Source organism: Hippocampus comes, unplaced genomic scaffold (assembly GCF_001891065.2).
Source record: "Hippocampus comes isolate QL1 unplaced genomic scaffold, H_comes_QL1_v1.1 scaffold261, whole genome shotgun sequence".
Classification (NCBI taxonomy): domain Eukaryota; kingdom Metazoa; phylum Chordata; class Actinopteri; order Syngnathiformes; family Syngnathidae; genus Hippocampus; species Hippocampus comes.
In genome coordinates this window covers 6,600,158-6,615,753 of record NW_017805824.1, presented here as the reverse complement: position 1 = coordinate 6,615,753, position 15,596 = coordinate 6,600,158, and the positions used below count along the sequence as shown (strand labels likewise).

At 39.0% G+C, this 15,596-nt stretch overlaps 1 protein-coding gene across 1 annotated transcript in view; it reads right to left on the bottom strand.

Annotated features, from left to right (window-relative positions):
• ddb1 (damage-specific DNA binding protein 1) overlaps window positions 1-15,021 on the bottom strand; it is a 36,508-nt gene extending 21,487 nt beyond the window's left edge. The window contains exons 1-10 of the mRNA XM_019886902.1: window positions 14,864-15,021; window positions 13,738-13,886; window positions 13,311-13,427; window positions 12,384-12,605; window positions 11,936-12,050; window positions 10,256-10,353; window positions 9,218-9,376; window positions 6,455-6,538; window positions 6,152-6,268; window positions 705-807 (exon numbers count right to left, since the gene is read on the bottom strand). Coding sequence (XP_019742461.1) covers window positions 705-807; window positions 6,152-6,268; window positions 6,455-6,538; window positions 9,218-9,376; window positions 10,256-10,353; window positions 11,936-12,050; window positions 12,384-12,605; window positions 13,311-13,427; window positions 13,738-13,886; window positions 14,864-14,924 — 1,225 coding nt within the window. The 5' untranslated portion in view covers window positions 14,925-15,021. The remainder of the gene's footprint in view (window positions 1-704; window positions 808-6,151; window positions 6,269-6,454; window positions 6,539-9,217; window positions 9,377-10,255; window positions 10,354-11,935; window positions 12,051-12,383; window positions 12,606-13,310; window positions 13,428-13,737; window positions 13,887-14,863) is intronic.
• Window positions 15,022-15,596: the final 575 nt, after the last annotated feature.

Sequence of the window (15,596 nt, the reverse complement as noted above, 5' to 3'; positions counted from 1 at the left end):
TTGACTTTAATTTTAATTCCACTTCAGCAAAAAGTGGATGTTTGCGGTGAGAGTCCTCTTTCCTTCTGGCTCATACTTATTGCTCTGCAGTAACACTTGTATGGAAAAATAATGACAGCGAAACCCTGTGATATGGCGAAAAAACGCGTGATACAATAAATAAATCACAATCATTACTATTATAGCTCTGTTAAGGAACTGTATAAAGCAGTAAGAAATACTTCAATTCTATTTTGACACTTATACAGCGATGTTTACCAAAATTGTGAAGGTGAAGTAATTCAATTTAGACCGCACAGCCCTACCATGAGGACTCTCAGGTAGGCCAACAACTGGTTATCCATAAGTCCAAGTTTATAAAAGGCTTTTAGATGAGAGGCTAAATGTCCTTGCCTTATTGGTTACCGGTACTCAACCTTCATCGAGCGCTCAACAGGAAATCACCTTTTAAAGTAGTGCTAAATCTTGCTGCTTTTTCAAATGAAATGTTTTCAAATGGCAATTTTTCAGATATTTTGATGATACCAAGCTGAGATTCATGACAACAGAGCCATCTGTTCACACACAGATACAGAGCTTAGAGAGGCAGCAGCTGATGGTTGGGCAAGGGCACCCAAACAGCTGGTGCAGCCCCTGCCAAGTAAGGGCAAGCCTTAAGACCTCAATAAAGTCAGGGCTTGAAATGGAGGTGACGAAACACAAACCTTTGATTCCTGGCAGGTCAATGCTGGCATGTTCATGAATCCCAATGCCGTTGCGGATGATCCGAAGAGAGCCTTCTTTGAATGCACCTGAACATGTGACTAGCTGAAGGCAACAAAACAAAAAAAAGAAACAAAATATAAAAGAAACATGAGCTTCGATATGAAAGGCATTGAGATGCTACAAGCAGCACAGAAACAGTAACAGATAATACAAGTTGGGATCACCTTTTCTAAGATGTGTACTTATCTCTCTAATGCCACTTTAGCAGAATCTCTCTTTACACCTAAGTGACAACTGTTTTGATCCAAGACCCCTGATGTCAAGAACTCCCGTTCGCTTTCCATTCGGGTTGATCGGATCAGAAAGTTGAACATCAACCCGACATACACGAGGGAGTAAGCTGTAACCCAAAATATGTTATTTTGACTTCAAAATGGCGCCACGAGAGTGGCTGCCTTTCCAGCAGCTCCTATATTTTGTTGTTCTACTTCTTCCTTTCATAACTTTGCTGCTGTGAATTGGGAATTTCTCCATTGCGAGACTAATAAAGATTTCTTATCTTATCTTATCTTAAAACCCAGCAATTTCGACACCAGTCAAAATGTGCAATTTCAGTCTAACAGCCCACCACACACCTGTCAGTATTTTCTTGAGTCATCACGTTTTCTTTTTTTGTACCTACATGCGGGTGTTCTTTAATATCACATCTGCAGTGCATTTATGACAGGATGCTTTCAGCGGACTATAAGTGAGGTTCACTGACAATCTAATGGCATGCGTAGAAAGAAATGACAGTCCCTTCCAAAAGTATTGGATCGGCAAGGTCAATTCCTTTGTTTTTGTTGTATACTCAAGACATTTAGATTTCGGATCAAAAGATGAGTAAGACAAAAGATCAGCATTTCAGGTTTTAGTTCAGGGCATTTACATCAAGATGTGTTCAACAACTCAGAACAGAGTATTTTTTTGTTTGAATTCACCCACTATTCAAGTTAGCAAAAGTATTCGAACACGTGACTGATGGGTGTTTCTCGTTGCTCAGGTGTTGATTGCTTAAGAGAGCTGTGAAGTAATACCCAAAAACAACAGTTAGTGATAACACTGCCAACCTCCACAGGGCAGGGGTGAAGGTATGACAATACATTTTTCAAAGAAGACTGATAAAAACAAATTAACAGGCCGTACCACAACACGCGAACTACTTAATGGCAAAAAGAAACTGAAGGTCACATTGGATCTTGAAATACAGAGATTAGCCACAAAAGTTTTCGAACAAAGTTACGATGGAACAGCTTTCTAACACAATAAAGTACAAGGGTTAATGAAACATATGGCCACATTTATCCTCTTATTATTGAACCATTTGACAACTTTGCACGGCAATGCCATTTTCAAATCATAAGAGGGGAGGATGCAACCACCTTTTTTTATTTTTTTTATTTATTGAAGCGCTACAGATAGTGGATGATTTCTGGTGTAGAAAGGGTTTCAACTTTGTAAAGTTTCATTCCCGAACATCCCCGGCAGACTAAAGATTTTGCGGAGGCATCGAAAACAGACGCTATTTTTATTTTACATGTGCCGCACACATTAGACAGCACCGGTGGATGCTCACCCACTTCAAAAGGGCGCCACGAGAGTGGCTGCCTTTCCAGCAGCTCCTATATTTTGTTGTTCTACTTCTTCCTTTCATAACTTTGCTGCTGTGAATTGGGAATTTCTCCATTGCGAGACTAATAAAGATTTCTTATCTTATCTTATCTTAAAACCCAGCAATTTCGACACCAGTCAAAATGTGCAATTTCAGTCTAACAGCCCACCACACACCTGTCAGTATTTTCTTGAGTCATCACGTTTTCTTTTTTTGTACCTACATGCGGGTGTTCTTTAATATCACATCTGCAGTGCATTTATGACAGGGTGCTTTCAGCGGACTATAAGTGAGGTTCACTGACAATCTAATGGCATGCGTAGAAAGAAATGACAGTCCCTTCCAAAAGTATTGGATCGGCAAGGTCAATTCCTTTGTTTTTGTTGTATACTCAAGACATTTAGATTTCGGATCAAAAGATGAGTAAGACAAAAGATCAGCATTTCAGGTTTTAGTTCAGGGCATTTACATCAAGATGTGTTCAACAACTCAGGACAGAGTATTTTTTTGTTTGAATTCACCCACTATTCAAGTTAGCAAAAGTATTCGAACACGTGACTGATGGGTGTTTCTCGTTGCTCAGGTGTTGATTGCTTAAGAGAGCTGTGAAGTAATACCCAAAAACAACAGTTAGTGATAACACTGCCAACCTCCACAGGGCAGGGGTGAAGGTATGACAATACATTTTTCAAAGAAGACTGATAAAAACAAATTAACAGGCCGTACCACAACACGCGAACTACTTAATGGCAAAAAGAAACTGAAGGTCACATTGGATCTTGAAATACAGAGATTAGCCACAAAAGTTTTCGAACAAAGTTACGATGGAACAGCTTTCTAACACAATAAAGTACAAGGGTTAATGAAACATATGGCCACATTTATCCTCTTATTATTGAACCATTTGACAACTTTGCACGGCAATGCCATTTTCAAATCATAAGAGGGGAGGATGCAACCACCTTTTTTTATTTTTTTTATTTATTGAAGCGCTACAGATAGTGGATGATTTCTGGTGTAGAAAGGGTTTCAACTTTGTAAAGTTTCATTCCCGAACATCCCCGGCAGACTAAAGATTTTGCGGAGGCATCGAAAACAGACGCTATTTTTATTTTACATGTGCCGCACACATTAGACAGCACCGGTGGATGCTCACCCACTGTTAACCACACGCGCTCCAACATACAAAGGCAGCCGACACAACACCAAAGACAAGGCAAGTCTTACTTTAACGATACGAGGCGAAAAACATCAAGCACGTTAGATACTCGCCTCGATGTCTCGTGAGACGTAAACCGCACTGAAAGCGAGCGCGTCAGCTTTCGCTTTGCCTTCTCCGGTCCACTCTCAATACAATAATGAACAGTCAAATCACAACCTTTATATATATATATATATATATATATATTGCAAATGCAATAAATCGTTCAGCCCTATAGTATTGTATCTAGCTAGTCATATCTAAGGACCATGGCTGCTGTTTACTTGGGTGCGTAACGCCTTTGGAACAAGCTATACTGTCCTGTTTTGGTACAGCATACAGTTGTTTTTGTCAAGCCTTTCTCTATGGCAGGCTTTCTTTAAACTTTTTCCTCTGTGGGCTGCATACATAGAAATTGAAGAATGCAAGGGTCACTTTGGCATTCCTCAACTTTATTAATCATGGATCAAGCAATCATATTTATTCCATGAAACTGTTATATTGGATCTTTCTGTTAAAGATGTTAAGGCATATAGATTGGATTTTGGAGTGGCTCGCAGTCCTTTATGCCACTAGACTAGAACGGCCCCTGCCCTGAGCTTCATTGCCAGTACCAAAACAAGAGCATTCTGAAATAAGATGACAGCCTTTAAAGCAGTGTTTATTTCAGGATCCAAATCAATCATAAATGTGCTATGTTCCCAAATTCGACCTTGATGGGGAGTAGAAAGTGGAGGAAAACATTTTTGCTGCTGAAACGGGATTGCCTTTGTTCAAAAGGCATTATAAAGACAAATTTGATGACTATTTTAATATTTTCTTTGCATATGTACACAAGTGCTTTGTATTATTCGAAGTAGAAGTAGTAGCAGTTGTACTTGTTAGGTGGGTCACACCCACACATTGTCGCAGCCCCTCATTTTTACCGCCCACACTCAACGGTAGGGATGGTTCGATCCGATCCAGTTAATAGGTATCGAGTGCAATCCTGGCCAAAATGCCTGGATCTGTATCGGATTGTCTTCATTAGAACCAATTCGATGCAAATCCATAAACTACATCCTCAACTGAATTATCATGAAATCATTTTATAATTGTGGAATAAGCTTTGATAAAAAGCCAGAGCGGTTTCAGATGACTTCAGGGTGGTTTCCGTCATTCTTTAGAGGACCAGTATAGGTGTACAGTAAATGTGGTGTTTTTAGATGTCGGTATCAAGCAAATTACATTTACGTATCATGAACAACTTTTAAAGTAACAAAAACAATCTGATCGGTATAAGAGTGGTCTCAATAATCCTTGATGCTGCCGTATTGGTATCGGATATGAAAAAGTAGTATCGCACCATCCCAACTCCCAATGCTACTTTTTCTAATATGCTGTGGGCCATTAAAAAAAGGGACAGCTGGCTGCAAATGGCCCTCGGGCTGTAATTTGGACACCACTGGTAATACAGGTGGTGGGAAAAAAATTAACATGAAATTAACCAGCTGCATGCTATTATCACCCACCCAAGCACCACAACTAGTGACAGCCCTAGCTGTGTGCATGTATGCGTGCAATACGTAGCAAGATAGCGAAACAGGCAACACTGCCGCCACATAAACAAGTAATGTCATGGCTAACTACTCTCGAATGTGGCTCCGAGATTTTTATACTGTTTATTCGCAGTGGCTAAAACATTTCATGACCCAGTGCCAACCCTCTATCAGTCATGAGCAACAATTAACAATAAAAACATATTTTTACAGGCTTCTCCGGAGAGAAACTGGGGGCTACATAGTGGACTGCTGTCCGAGGGAGACTGGGACCGGGCCGGCCTGTGAAAATTCTTAAATAGGTGGAGATTTATTTATTTTTAATCTGAGATTAGGTAATTTGCAGGTACCAAACAGTGAGTATGTGGGCTTTACTGTACTTTCAAAGCAGAGGTGGATAATTGTCAAGGGCTAAACAGACAAGCTAACCTCAATTGCATTCAATATAGATTCATTATCTTTATATAGTGCAGTATAGTATATTGCTATCATAACTGCTACATGTACGGGTGTGATATATGTAGTTACAATTAGGAAATAATAAATCCTTATTAAGATTACATCATATATGGGACTCCTAAATCATTATTATGACAAATCCCACTTTTCTGTTCACCCGGCAGGAGATTAGAATTTTGCTAACATGAAATAAATCATTGCTTTCAGACACACACAAACACAAAACAACCTTAGAAGTTATACCTTTGGCGAGGCGCACAGATGCTTTCAAAATAAAAGCATCAGTTTCAATTTTGTATTTATTTATCACTGTTAGAGACTTTATAATGCCATAGTCTGTTCTAATCTGATAAAACTCAACCCACCAATTTTGCGAGCCGACTATAAGGTTAGGGTGAAAATATCTAAAAAAAGCAATTTGCTGAAGGTTTTTTTAGTGCAGCTCACAAGGTTATTTTTTTTGCTATTAAATAAATTTAAAACGTTTTCCCACACCATCATTATTGCATCATCAATCACCAAAATGCTCTTGAGAGCCTCCACACGATTGAAAATATGAATGATGAGTGGCAGTGTAATATAGGAATTAGTACTCACCTGGCCTTGCCCTTGCCTCTCTAGGTCTACCACACACATATCCACAATAGGCCCCAGATTAGTGAACGTCTCCATGACAGCCACATATGAGCCCTGGTCATTGCTGTCCACATTGAGCTGTTGATGAAAAACAGCATATTTGTAAGATTAAAGAGAATGAAATGGAAAAGGGAGAGGACCGAAACACATTTGGCAAATTTTTAAGGAACATAGATGTGGCAGTATTATTTGTTCATTATTTTAGGGTTTTAAGAATATCAACAGTTTAAATGTTCCTTGGAACAGAGGTAACCAGTTGCGTACCTTTACCAGTTGGGAGTCACCCAGTCTCGATCCCACAAAGACAACACCATTATCCAAGTAGGTCAAACACTCAGCAATGGATGTCTGTCAGTGCAGAGAAACACAACACAAAACACATTAATTTCTACATGAATAGGAAATACCAGCACTTTTAGAAACCAGTGTGGTATGAAATTCAATATTGAATTCAGCATCACCCCTGAATTCCAATTCACTTATTGAATTTGAATCGAGGTAGCAAACAGAAAGCAATTTGCAATTGAAATTTGAATTGCAGGAAGTAGAATTGAAATTCAAAGAAATTCGTGATGCATGTGTATTTAACAATGAAATTTTGTAGCATATAAGCCTATTTACAACATGAATTTTATACAAATATTATTGTAAGGACTTTAAGCCCACAATTACCTGTAATTATAGTAACTACTAAAGTGTCGTAATTATTTTTAACATTAAAAGCATACTCAGATCAAACCGATCATTAATATCGTATGAATATTGTTTCATTGTATTACTTTAAAATTAAGAAATAATGCTAAACCGTACATTAGGAAATGTAGATTTAACATGTGTCTCTGTACTTCTATTTGGAAGAAAAATGTGTGCAGAAAGTCCCCTTCTCCATATGTGATGAGAATGACTTTGAATTGCACTGAATTCAATTCCACTTTCTACAATTCAAATACAAATTCTTACATTGAATTAAACTGTATTCTGCACAGCCCTGTTAGAAACACTGCAAAATGTTAGTTATTTGAACAGAACTCCAGAACAGTCAGAAAAAATCTATCAGACGCTTTTACTTCACCAGATCAATAAAAGAAAGAACATGAAGTTTGTTTGAAAAAAAATCCTTGATCAAGGATACACATACATGATGTGGAAAGTGCTTGAAATGGAGCTGTTTAGGTGCAGAAATGGCTATACACTGTCGAGTGAGATATTTCTCTTGCATGACAATGCAGAGATGCTGCTGCCTGTTGGCAGAGCAGACTGGTCCCAACAATAAAACCAACGATTTAAAAAGCAATCTGTCTCGAGCTCAGCAGTTGCACTTCTCTTGATGGCTTCTACCGCCAGCACCACTCAGAGGACAAGCAAAACAGCATTTACTATTCTGTCTCTGGCAGATCATGAGCGAAAGGTGTCGCAAGCCAGATCTCTCTACCTTTCACACGAGATTTGGCTTTAAGGCTTGATATTGGCATGCAGCCAGTGTTTAAATCACTTAAAAATGAGAAGTGACACCCAGCAAGCAGCAAAGAGAGAATGATTTGTCACATCCTCTGTACAAGTGTGGAAAGCTCCATTAGATGCTGTCGTGGTTATAAAACACTAAAAATGCTATAGTAGTCCTGAGAGGATGGGAAAGCTGGAGAAAAACCAACAAGCTAAAGAAATAGTGGCCATGCAACTTAAAAAAGCAAAGGGAGAAATTCCACAGAAGAGGCAGGTTGGCTAACATAGTGAAGTCGCATATCAACAAAATAAGAGCAATACTATGACCCACTGCTACATCATGGTTACTTTATCGCATATGTTTACACTGGTACAGTGTTTACACGATAAGTGTCTATGCAGTGTCCTCGTCATTCGCCCCTCGGGCCATGAGGTGTTCGGATGGTTTTACGTAAATGTAAATTACCCAGAAAAAATGTTCACCAGTCGGGCGATCGCTCACTGTGCTGATGTTTGCCTGAGAAATTTTCGAAGGATTGTCAAAAGCCGATAAAAGCCTCGGATCAGTTCTTTAAAAAACGCCAGGCAAAAACCACTTCTGAGAGAAAACATGGACTAGAGGGCAAAAAACGATGAGGACGCAGTTAAAAGTTAAATGACCATCATTTGTATTCTTTACTCTATTCTTTGGTTTTTAAATTACGCACAACTCTCATTTATTGTGCAATAATCTAATTGTAACATGTATTTGTTACATATTTTGATGCATTTTTATGCCTTAGGAAACATGCGTGTCTGAATTTGAGGGGTGGGGTTGTTGGAAGGGGGGGGTGGAACGAATTAGGACATTTACATGGAAAACGTGTCTCTGCTTACAAAATTTATGAGTTAAGAATTTTCTTCCAGAACCAATTAATTTTATAAGTAGAGGTACCACTGTACTGAATTCTGTACATGCAAGTTGTTGCGCCACACGCACCATGCCAGATAGCACAGAGGTCTACTTGAGGGCATTCAGCATATAGAAGAGGAAGAGGAGAGAAGGTCCCCAACTAAATTCCAGTAGGTTCTCCACAGAGCAAAAAATATATGCACGTAAGTAATGTATCCAGTTTGAATACGTTGCGGCTTAGTGTGCTAAAGTAGCAAACACAGCTGTTTTGAAAGGTTTATATTTGTGGCAATATCAATGTTAATTTCTTATAGCCTCTTTATGGCATTTTGTATTTTTATTGTATTATTAAAAGTTAGCAATAAATTAGCTAGATAACTGTTTGGTTGAACATTTTCGTATTTAATATATACAACATTTGATTCTATTTTTTATGTGCCAGTTTTAAAGTAAACTTTAACTGGGAGTGACAAATAAAGCAAGCATGCTTAGCCTTGTACTGTATTTGGATATCTATGCGAGTGAGAATGTTACTTCAGCTTGTTCAAAGTGATATATGTCAATTCGTGACAGTAAGCATGAGAATAGCTGGTCAGGAATATTTTAAAAAGTGTGTTTTAACAAGTGGGTCGCGATTGGGAACGTTTCCCCCTTGATAAACGGGAGTTCACTGTAACAATGAAATAGAGCACCTCTCCAAGCAACTCCACATGCAAGTCTTTGAGGGCAACCGTTCCATCCATTAGCTCCTCTTTCTCCAGCAGCAACATGAAAAGGCGCCCTTCCATATCTCCCAGTAGGTAGCGTGATCCATTAGGGTCCACTCGGTTGTGACAGACTATAGTGCTTTGCTGCAGTTAAACACAAAGATGATATGTCAATAAAGCTAAAGGCAAGGTGGTTCTGGTAAAATATTCAACAGGTCAAATTTAGCTCAAGAGCGGAAATAATGGGGACCACGATGCATCGGTGTGAGGAAGAATTATACTCTACATGTTGATTTCTAACATAATCCTTCATACAGTGGCATTTCTAGTAGTCCCTTCAATGGGTTACAGCTCATTAAAGCTACCATCATATTTGTGCAGGCTTGTTTCAGGAATTTGTTTTCTAAAATAATTGTGATGAACCACAATTCAAAAGCAATGACTCATTTTCATCACATTTTTATTTTTACTTTTGTCAGATTCAAGTTATTTATGCGACCATTATGAGTTATTCTTTCAGCAAGAGAAGGTCTCAATTTTTTTACCCCCACACGTATATTTACTGTTTCAGACTAACTGCAGATTTTATCAAATCAAAGATGTCTAAAGATGTCCTACCAGGTTTGACAACATTTTAGTTGTTTTTTTAAGCATTTACAGTTAAAATGAACTAATATGATAAAAAATAATTTGTAAATGATTTCTGATGTGTTTCTTCAATAAATGACCTCCAAGAAAGGAAAATCTTCACACTTTTAGTCGTCACAATTCATAATAACCTTGTGTGACAAATTTTGGTTTGCCAAGGTTTCACAAATGAAATTCAGTATTAATGGAAAAGTGTCACACATGTAGTTCAAATCTTTATGCTAGCTGACAGGTTGACCGTTTTGTTGATTTCCTCTAAGCCCCAACAACTATGCCATCTAACCGAGAAGACATAACTGTAATTCTTGTGTTTCCCAAGATGCACAGAAAATACATTTACATAAAACACAATCATGGAACAGTTTATACAATTACCTTGATGGTGGGAGGTGCAATGGCCAAATATTTGTCTCCATTATGGTAAGAAATTGACTCCTGTCCTATGATTATAGCACCACCAAAAGGCTCTGGCACTACAATGCAAGCACAGCAAAGTTACACAGTACATGTAGCCAACCACAATAAAGACTATCTTACTGCCATTTTGTGAAAGATTGCTTTGTAAAATTCTCAAATATGATAACTAAGTGAAAGTACAATATTTGAATATACCTATGAAAGGCCTCTTCACACTGTACATAGCACTTTCGCCCAGCCCATTCATTGTGTACGTGCTGTTGTGGTCTAACAGCAGAGCACATACGATTTTTTTCCCTTATAAATCCAGCAGCAGGAGCTGTCACAACATTTCGACTCATCCAATACGAGAGACCGTGGTGGAATGATTACAAAGTCAAAATAGTAACAAATATTGTTCTCCAGTGAACAGTGTAAAAGAAAAGAAAGAAGGATAAAACTGAGCTACCAGAATAATTAATGCAGTGTCTCAGGGTCCTGATCTTTCGAACCTGTCGAAAAAAGACATGACGTACGTATCGTGATGTGCTAAAAATAGTATGGTGATGGAGGGACAGCTCCATTCACACCTACACCATAGGGAACCGATCCCACGCTGCCCACACAGAAGTCAGGCGAGTCTAACACTACACCATCAGCGATGCTAACTGAAAAATAAATCCAATTTCTCACGAATAACACACATTTTTGGGGTGAAAAAATAAATAAAATCTTTCAAAATCGGGGGGACCATTATACAAAATTATGACAAAAAATTATTGCAGTGTATGGAGATTTACCAATCCCCGTGTGGTTGGGAAAAAGGTGTACTTTCATTCCAATGTGACATTTAGTGTCTAATGTTACAAATTTATACAGTGGCTCTCAAAATTATTTGGCCTTGGACTTTTTGACCTTTTACCACATTTCAGGCCTCAAACATAAAAAGATATCAACTTAGATTTTGTGGAGAATCAACACCAAGTGGGACGCAACAGTGAATTGGAATGAAATTCATGCGATATTTTAAACTTTGTTAAGAAATAAAATTCTTCAAAGTGGAGAGTCACGATATTTGGCCCCTTAACTGTCAGTGCAGACAACTCACTCCAGAAGTTCCCTGAGGATTTCTGAATGATCCATTGTTGACAAAAATGACTGATCCACCTGTGTTTAATCAATCTCAGTATAAATGCACCCAATCTGTGATTGTCTCAAAGGTCTGTTTAGAGTGCAAGAAGCATCATGGAGACCAAGTGACACACCAGGAATGTCTGAGGTACTGTGTGGAGAAGTTTAAAGCCGAATTGGCATTTAAAAAGATTCCACAAGTTTTAAACATCTCCCGGAGCACTGTTCAAACAGTCATATTGAAATGGAGAGAGTGCAAGACCACTGCAAACTGACCAAAAATAATCATAAAGAATAATAACAAAAAGTTTTAAATATCATAGAAATTTCATTCCACTTCACGATTGTATCCCACTTGGTGTTGATTCTTCAGAAAAATTCAAATTTTATATCTTTGAGGACTGAAATGTGGCAAAAGGTCAAACATTTCAAGGGGGCTGAATACTTTGGGAAGCCAAACCAAGTGCAGTGTTTAAACACCTTTTCTGATTTTACGGGTCAGTAGTAGAATAAAAACACTCCACGAACCTGGTATGACCATAGATGCTTCAGCTTCAACGTTCTCCTGTTTCCAGGGGCCCGTATTGAACTCCTTTTCCCTCAAAGAGACCTCGTAGGTCTTGACATGGCGCCCCTGGGGGTCCTGCATTATATCACAGGCCAACAGAAGACAGAGGTTAAGACATCTTCAGGCAAGATTACCGTCCACCAAATTTTACGCTTCAACTTAGATTTAGACCTCGGCAACTGCAACTGCAAAAGCATCATTTGGTCGACAACCACAGTCATTTGATTAGTTCCCTAATTGATCCACAATCCGCAATCTTTTAGCCGTTGTAGTAAAGTGAAAATTATTGTAAAATACGCAAAAATTAGAGACTGCAAAACAAAAATAGTTGTTATTTTATTTTAGATATTTTAAATCAATATGGCATTTACTGCACTGTATATGCCAACAGCACTTTGCAAAACATACCTGATAGATGAGGCACACAGTTGGGGCCTGGCAGCCATAGAGGAAGTGAACATCAATCACTTGCAGCTCCTCCAGTCGAATGTTAAAGGCCTTAAGCTCACGATTGTCTCGATCCAAAGGGATCACCTTGAACAACCCATCATACAACCGCAGGCCAATCATACGGCATTCTGGGTCAACAATTCCAATAATACCGGTCTCTGAGGGCCGCCCAATGCGATCCTGTAATAAAAAAAGTCAATTTGTAGGGGTTTATGTAAGTAGTATAAAAAAAAAAATCATTTGAAGAATTGCAAGTATATTACAAGACGACACTTTTAGTACGTTTATGCAGCTGAATGTCTCTAAAACCCTACAGTCTACAAGCCTTGGGATGTACTGGGCTAACATAGGACCTCTGGGATTTAATTTCATGCCATGTCATGTGTGTTGGTATGACAAAAAAAAGTCCTTGGATTTTTTTTTTTTTTTTATCCTTGAATTTTGTGGAAAGGAAAAATTCCTTAAGGGGCGGCACGTTGGTAGACTGGTTAGCATGTCCGCCTCATAGTGCAGAGGTCATGAGTTTGAATCTCGCCCCGGGCTTCCTGTGTGGAGTTTGTATGTTCTCCCCTTATCTGCATGTTTTCTCCAGGTACTCTGGTTTCCTCCCACATTCCAAAAACATGCACGATAGGTTGATTGAACACTTTAAATTGTCCCTACGTGTGACCGCAAGAGGTTGCTTGTTTATATGTGCAGTGCAATTGGTTGTTTTCGGTATACAACAAAAATAAAGGAATTGACTTTGCCGTTTAAATACTTTTCAAGGGCACTCTAAGTCAAGTTTGACTTTATAGGGACTGGTGCTTTCACAATTCTGTCAGAGTACACGTTATCCATGTGACTGAATCAAGACGAACTTTTTTTGTTTCAATGATCACCCACCTGGACATTCCCATGGGCACGAGTGATGATGTCAATGCTTTCGCCATTCTGTTTGTATTCAAGGATGCAGGCGTTGTACTTCGATGTGAGAATAAATAGCAGATCCTTGTTTTCACCCTACAGAGCATAAAAAGGTGATGAACCATAAACTACTCTGGGACTTTGTAATTCAAGTTTAATTACCGATAACTGATCCAACATTGAAAAACATGTTTCGTCTTGGCCGTTTGATTTCCTCCAATGCTTTGCTTGTGAAACATTTTCACAAAATGAAAATACATCCATCTGATATCTAAATATTACACATGGCATCTTAACATAACAGAAGTGCATATGAATGAAGACTTGATTGCCAGGTAACGTGCATTTTGACATTGACACAACTTACCGGGGTGTACAGTAAAAAAGAGGTGAAACAAATCTGTACCTTTGGCCTAAACAGCTCCATGACAGCAATCTTGCCATACATCCCCACTTCCTTAACGGGTCTGAGTCCTTCAGCTGTGACAACATAGATCTCCAATCTTGTGTTTTTTGCTATTAGCAAATTGAGGTCCTCTGCAGAGGTGAAGTGGCCTGCAAAATCATCAAGACATAACATGCTGTTTACGCTCTCATTTATGTATATGAGCAGACAAAAGGAAGACTGAAAAGTTTTATTTTGACAATGCATCATTTCTGGATAAATATCCGCCATTATTATTTTGTTACTCGTTGTCAAATGAAATTGTAAGAGGAATATTTAATAAATTGATACTGCCACCAACACCAGTTTACACAAAACAAAATATGAAACAACGGATTGGTAAACGTGTGAGAAATGTGATGCTTTTCCTTTTGGGGCAGCTATTAGATGTAGGAACATGAATAAAAATTATTCAAATGTTTGACTGCTATTGTTATTTGCAGACCATACAATTAAATGAGACAACAAATTCTAGATTAATACAAAATCTACTTGCAGACGCAAACCTTAAGGCATTATTGTAACATTCCTTAAACGTCACGATAAAGCTGCATATTTCATATTCATTCATAGCTCAGATTCTGGTTACCTTCTGTTTAGAGGGTGACACTAAAGCCAAAACAGACAAGGGTCGAATTCTTTAAAATAGCAGACTGTTTTAATAGTCAGTTGGTACTCGTGAAAGGCTGTCAATCAAACGGTCATTCCATGCGACGATAATAGGGCCCTACCTTTAAATTATTACTTGGCTATAAACAGCATGTTTTCAAAGAAGGTGAAAAGTGCCTGTGAAGCGATATAGTAATGGCGAGGTTTGTTTATTTACTTGGAAGTAGGTTACGTTCAACAACAAGTGCTCCGATCATCAGTTTCCCCGGTTCCCATGTAAGCTACCAAACAATGCAAATACATTGCACGATGAGTATGAAACGTGTAGCCAAGACAGAGTTGTCAGGTAAAAAGATCTTAGCCCAACCTGAGCTATCAGCTACCACAGGCCCGTGTGGAGCTTTTTGGGCGTGCAGCGCGGGAGTTCAGCGAACATGCAAGCTTATTGCTGCGATAAACAGCAAAACGGGACATTTACCTGTAATGCAAGCATTGACCGCCGTGGGTTTTTGAGCTGTAACCACGTAGTTGTATGACATCTTGACAACAGTGGCAGATAAACACCAAAGTAGTGTTGTATCGCTCACGCGAGTGACAAAAATCTTTGAACTACAACTCCCGGAAGTACTTTGTTACCAGAGCCGTGCGTCCATCTAGCATTGCGAGCTAAGAGCAACTACAGCCTACAGCGCCCTCTTTCTTACGGAGGCTGCATGGAGAAAATTAAGTATGCCTGCAATATACGGTACACTTCCCCACAAAACTAGTGGAATGGCAAGGTCAATTTCTTTGTTTCTGTTGTGTACTGAAAATTGGGTTTCGGATCAAAAGAGGAATATCAGACGCAAGTTCGGAATTCCAGATTTTATTTCATGGTGTTTACATCAGGATAGAGCACATTTTGTTTGAAGCTATGCACTTTTCAAGTGAGCAAAAATATTGCAATTTACATTATTAAGGTGAATTCTTCTTCTTCTTCTTCTCCTTTCGGCACATCCCTATTCAGGGGTCGCCACAGCGAGTCAGCAATATCCATCCGCCCCTGTAAACCGTCCTACCAACTCGCATGGTCGTCTTGGCAAAAGTTTTACGCCGGATGCCATTCCTGACGCAACCCTCCCCATTTCTCCGGGCTTGGGACCGGCACTGGGGAACAGTGCACCCCCAGGGGAGGGCACTGCCCCCCAGCGGCTGGGTTACAATATTAAGGT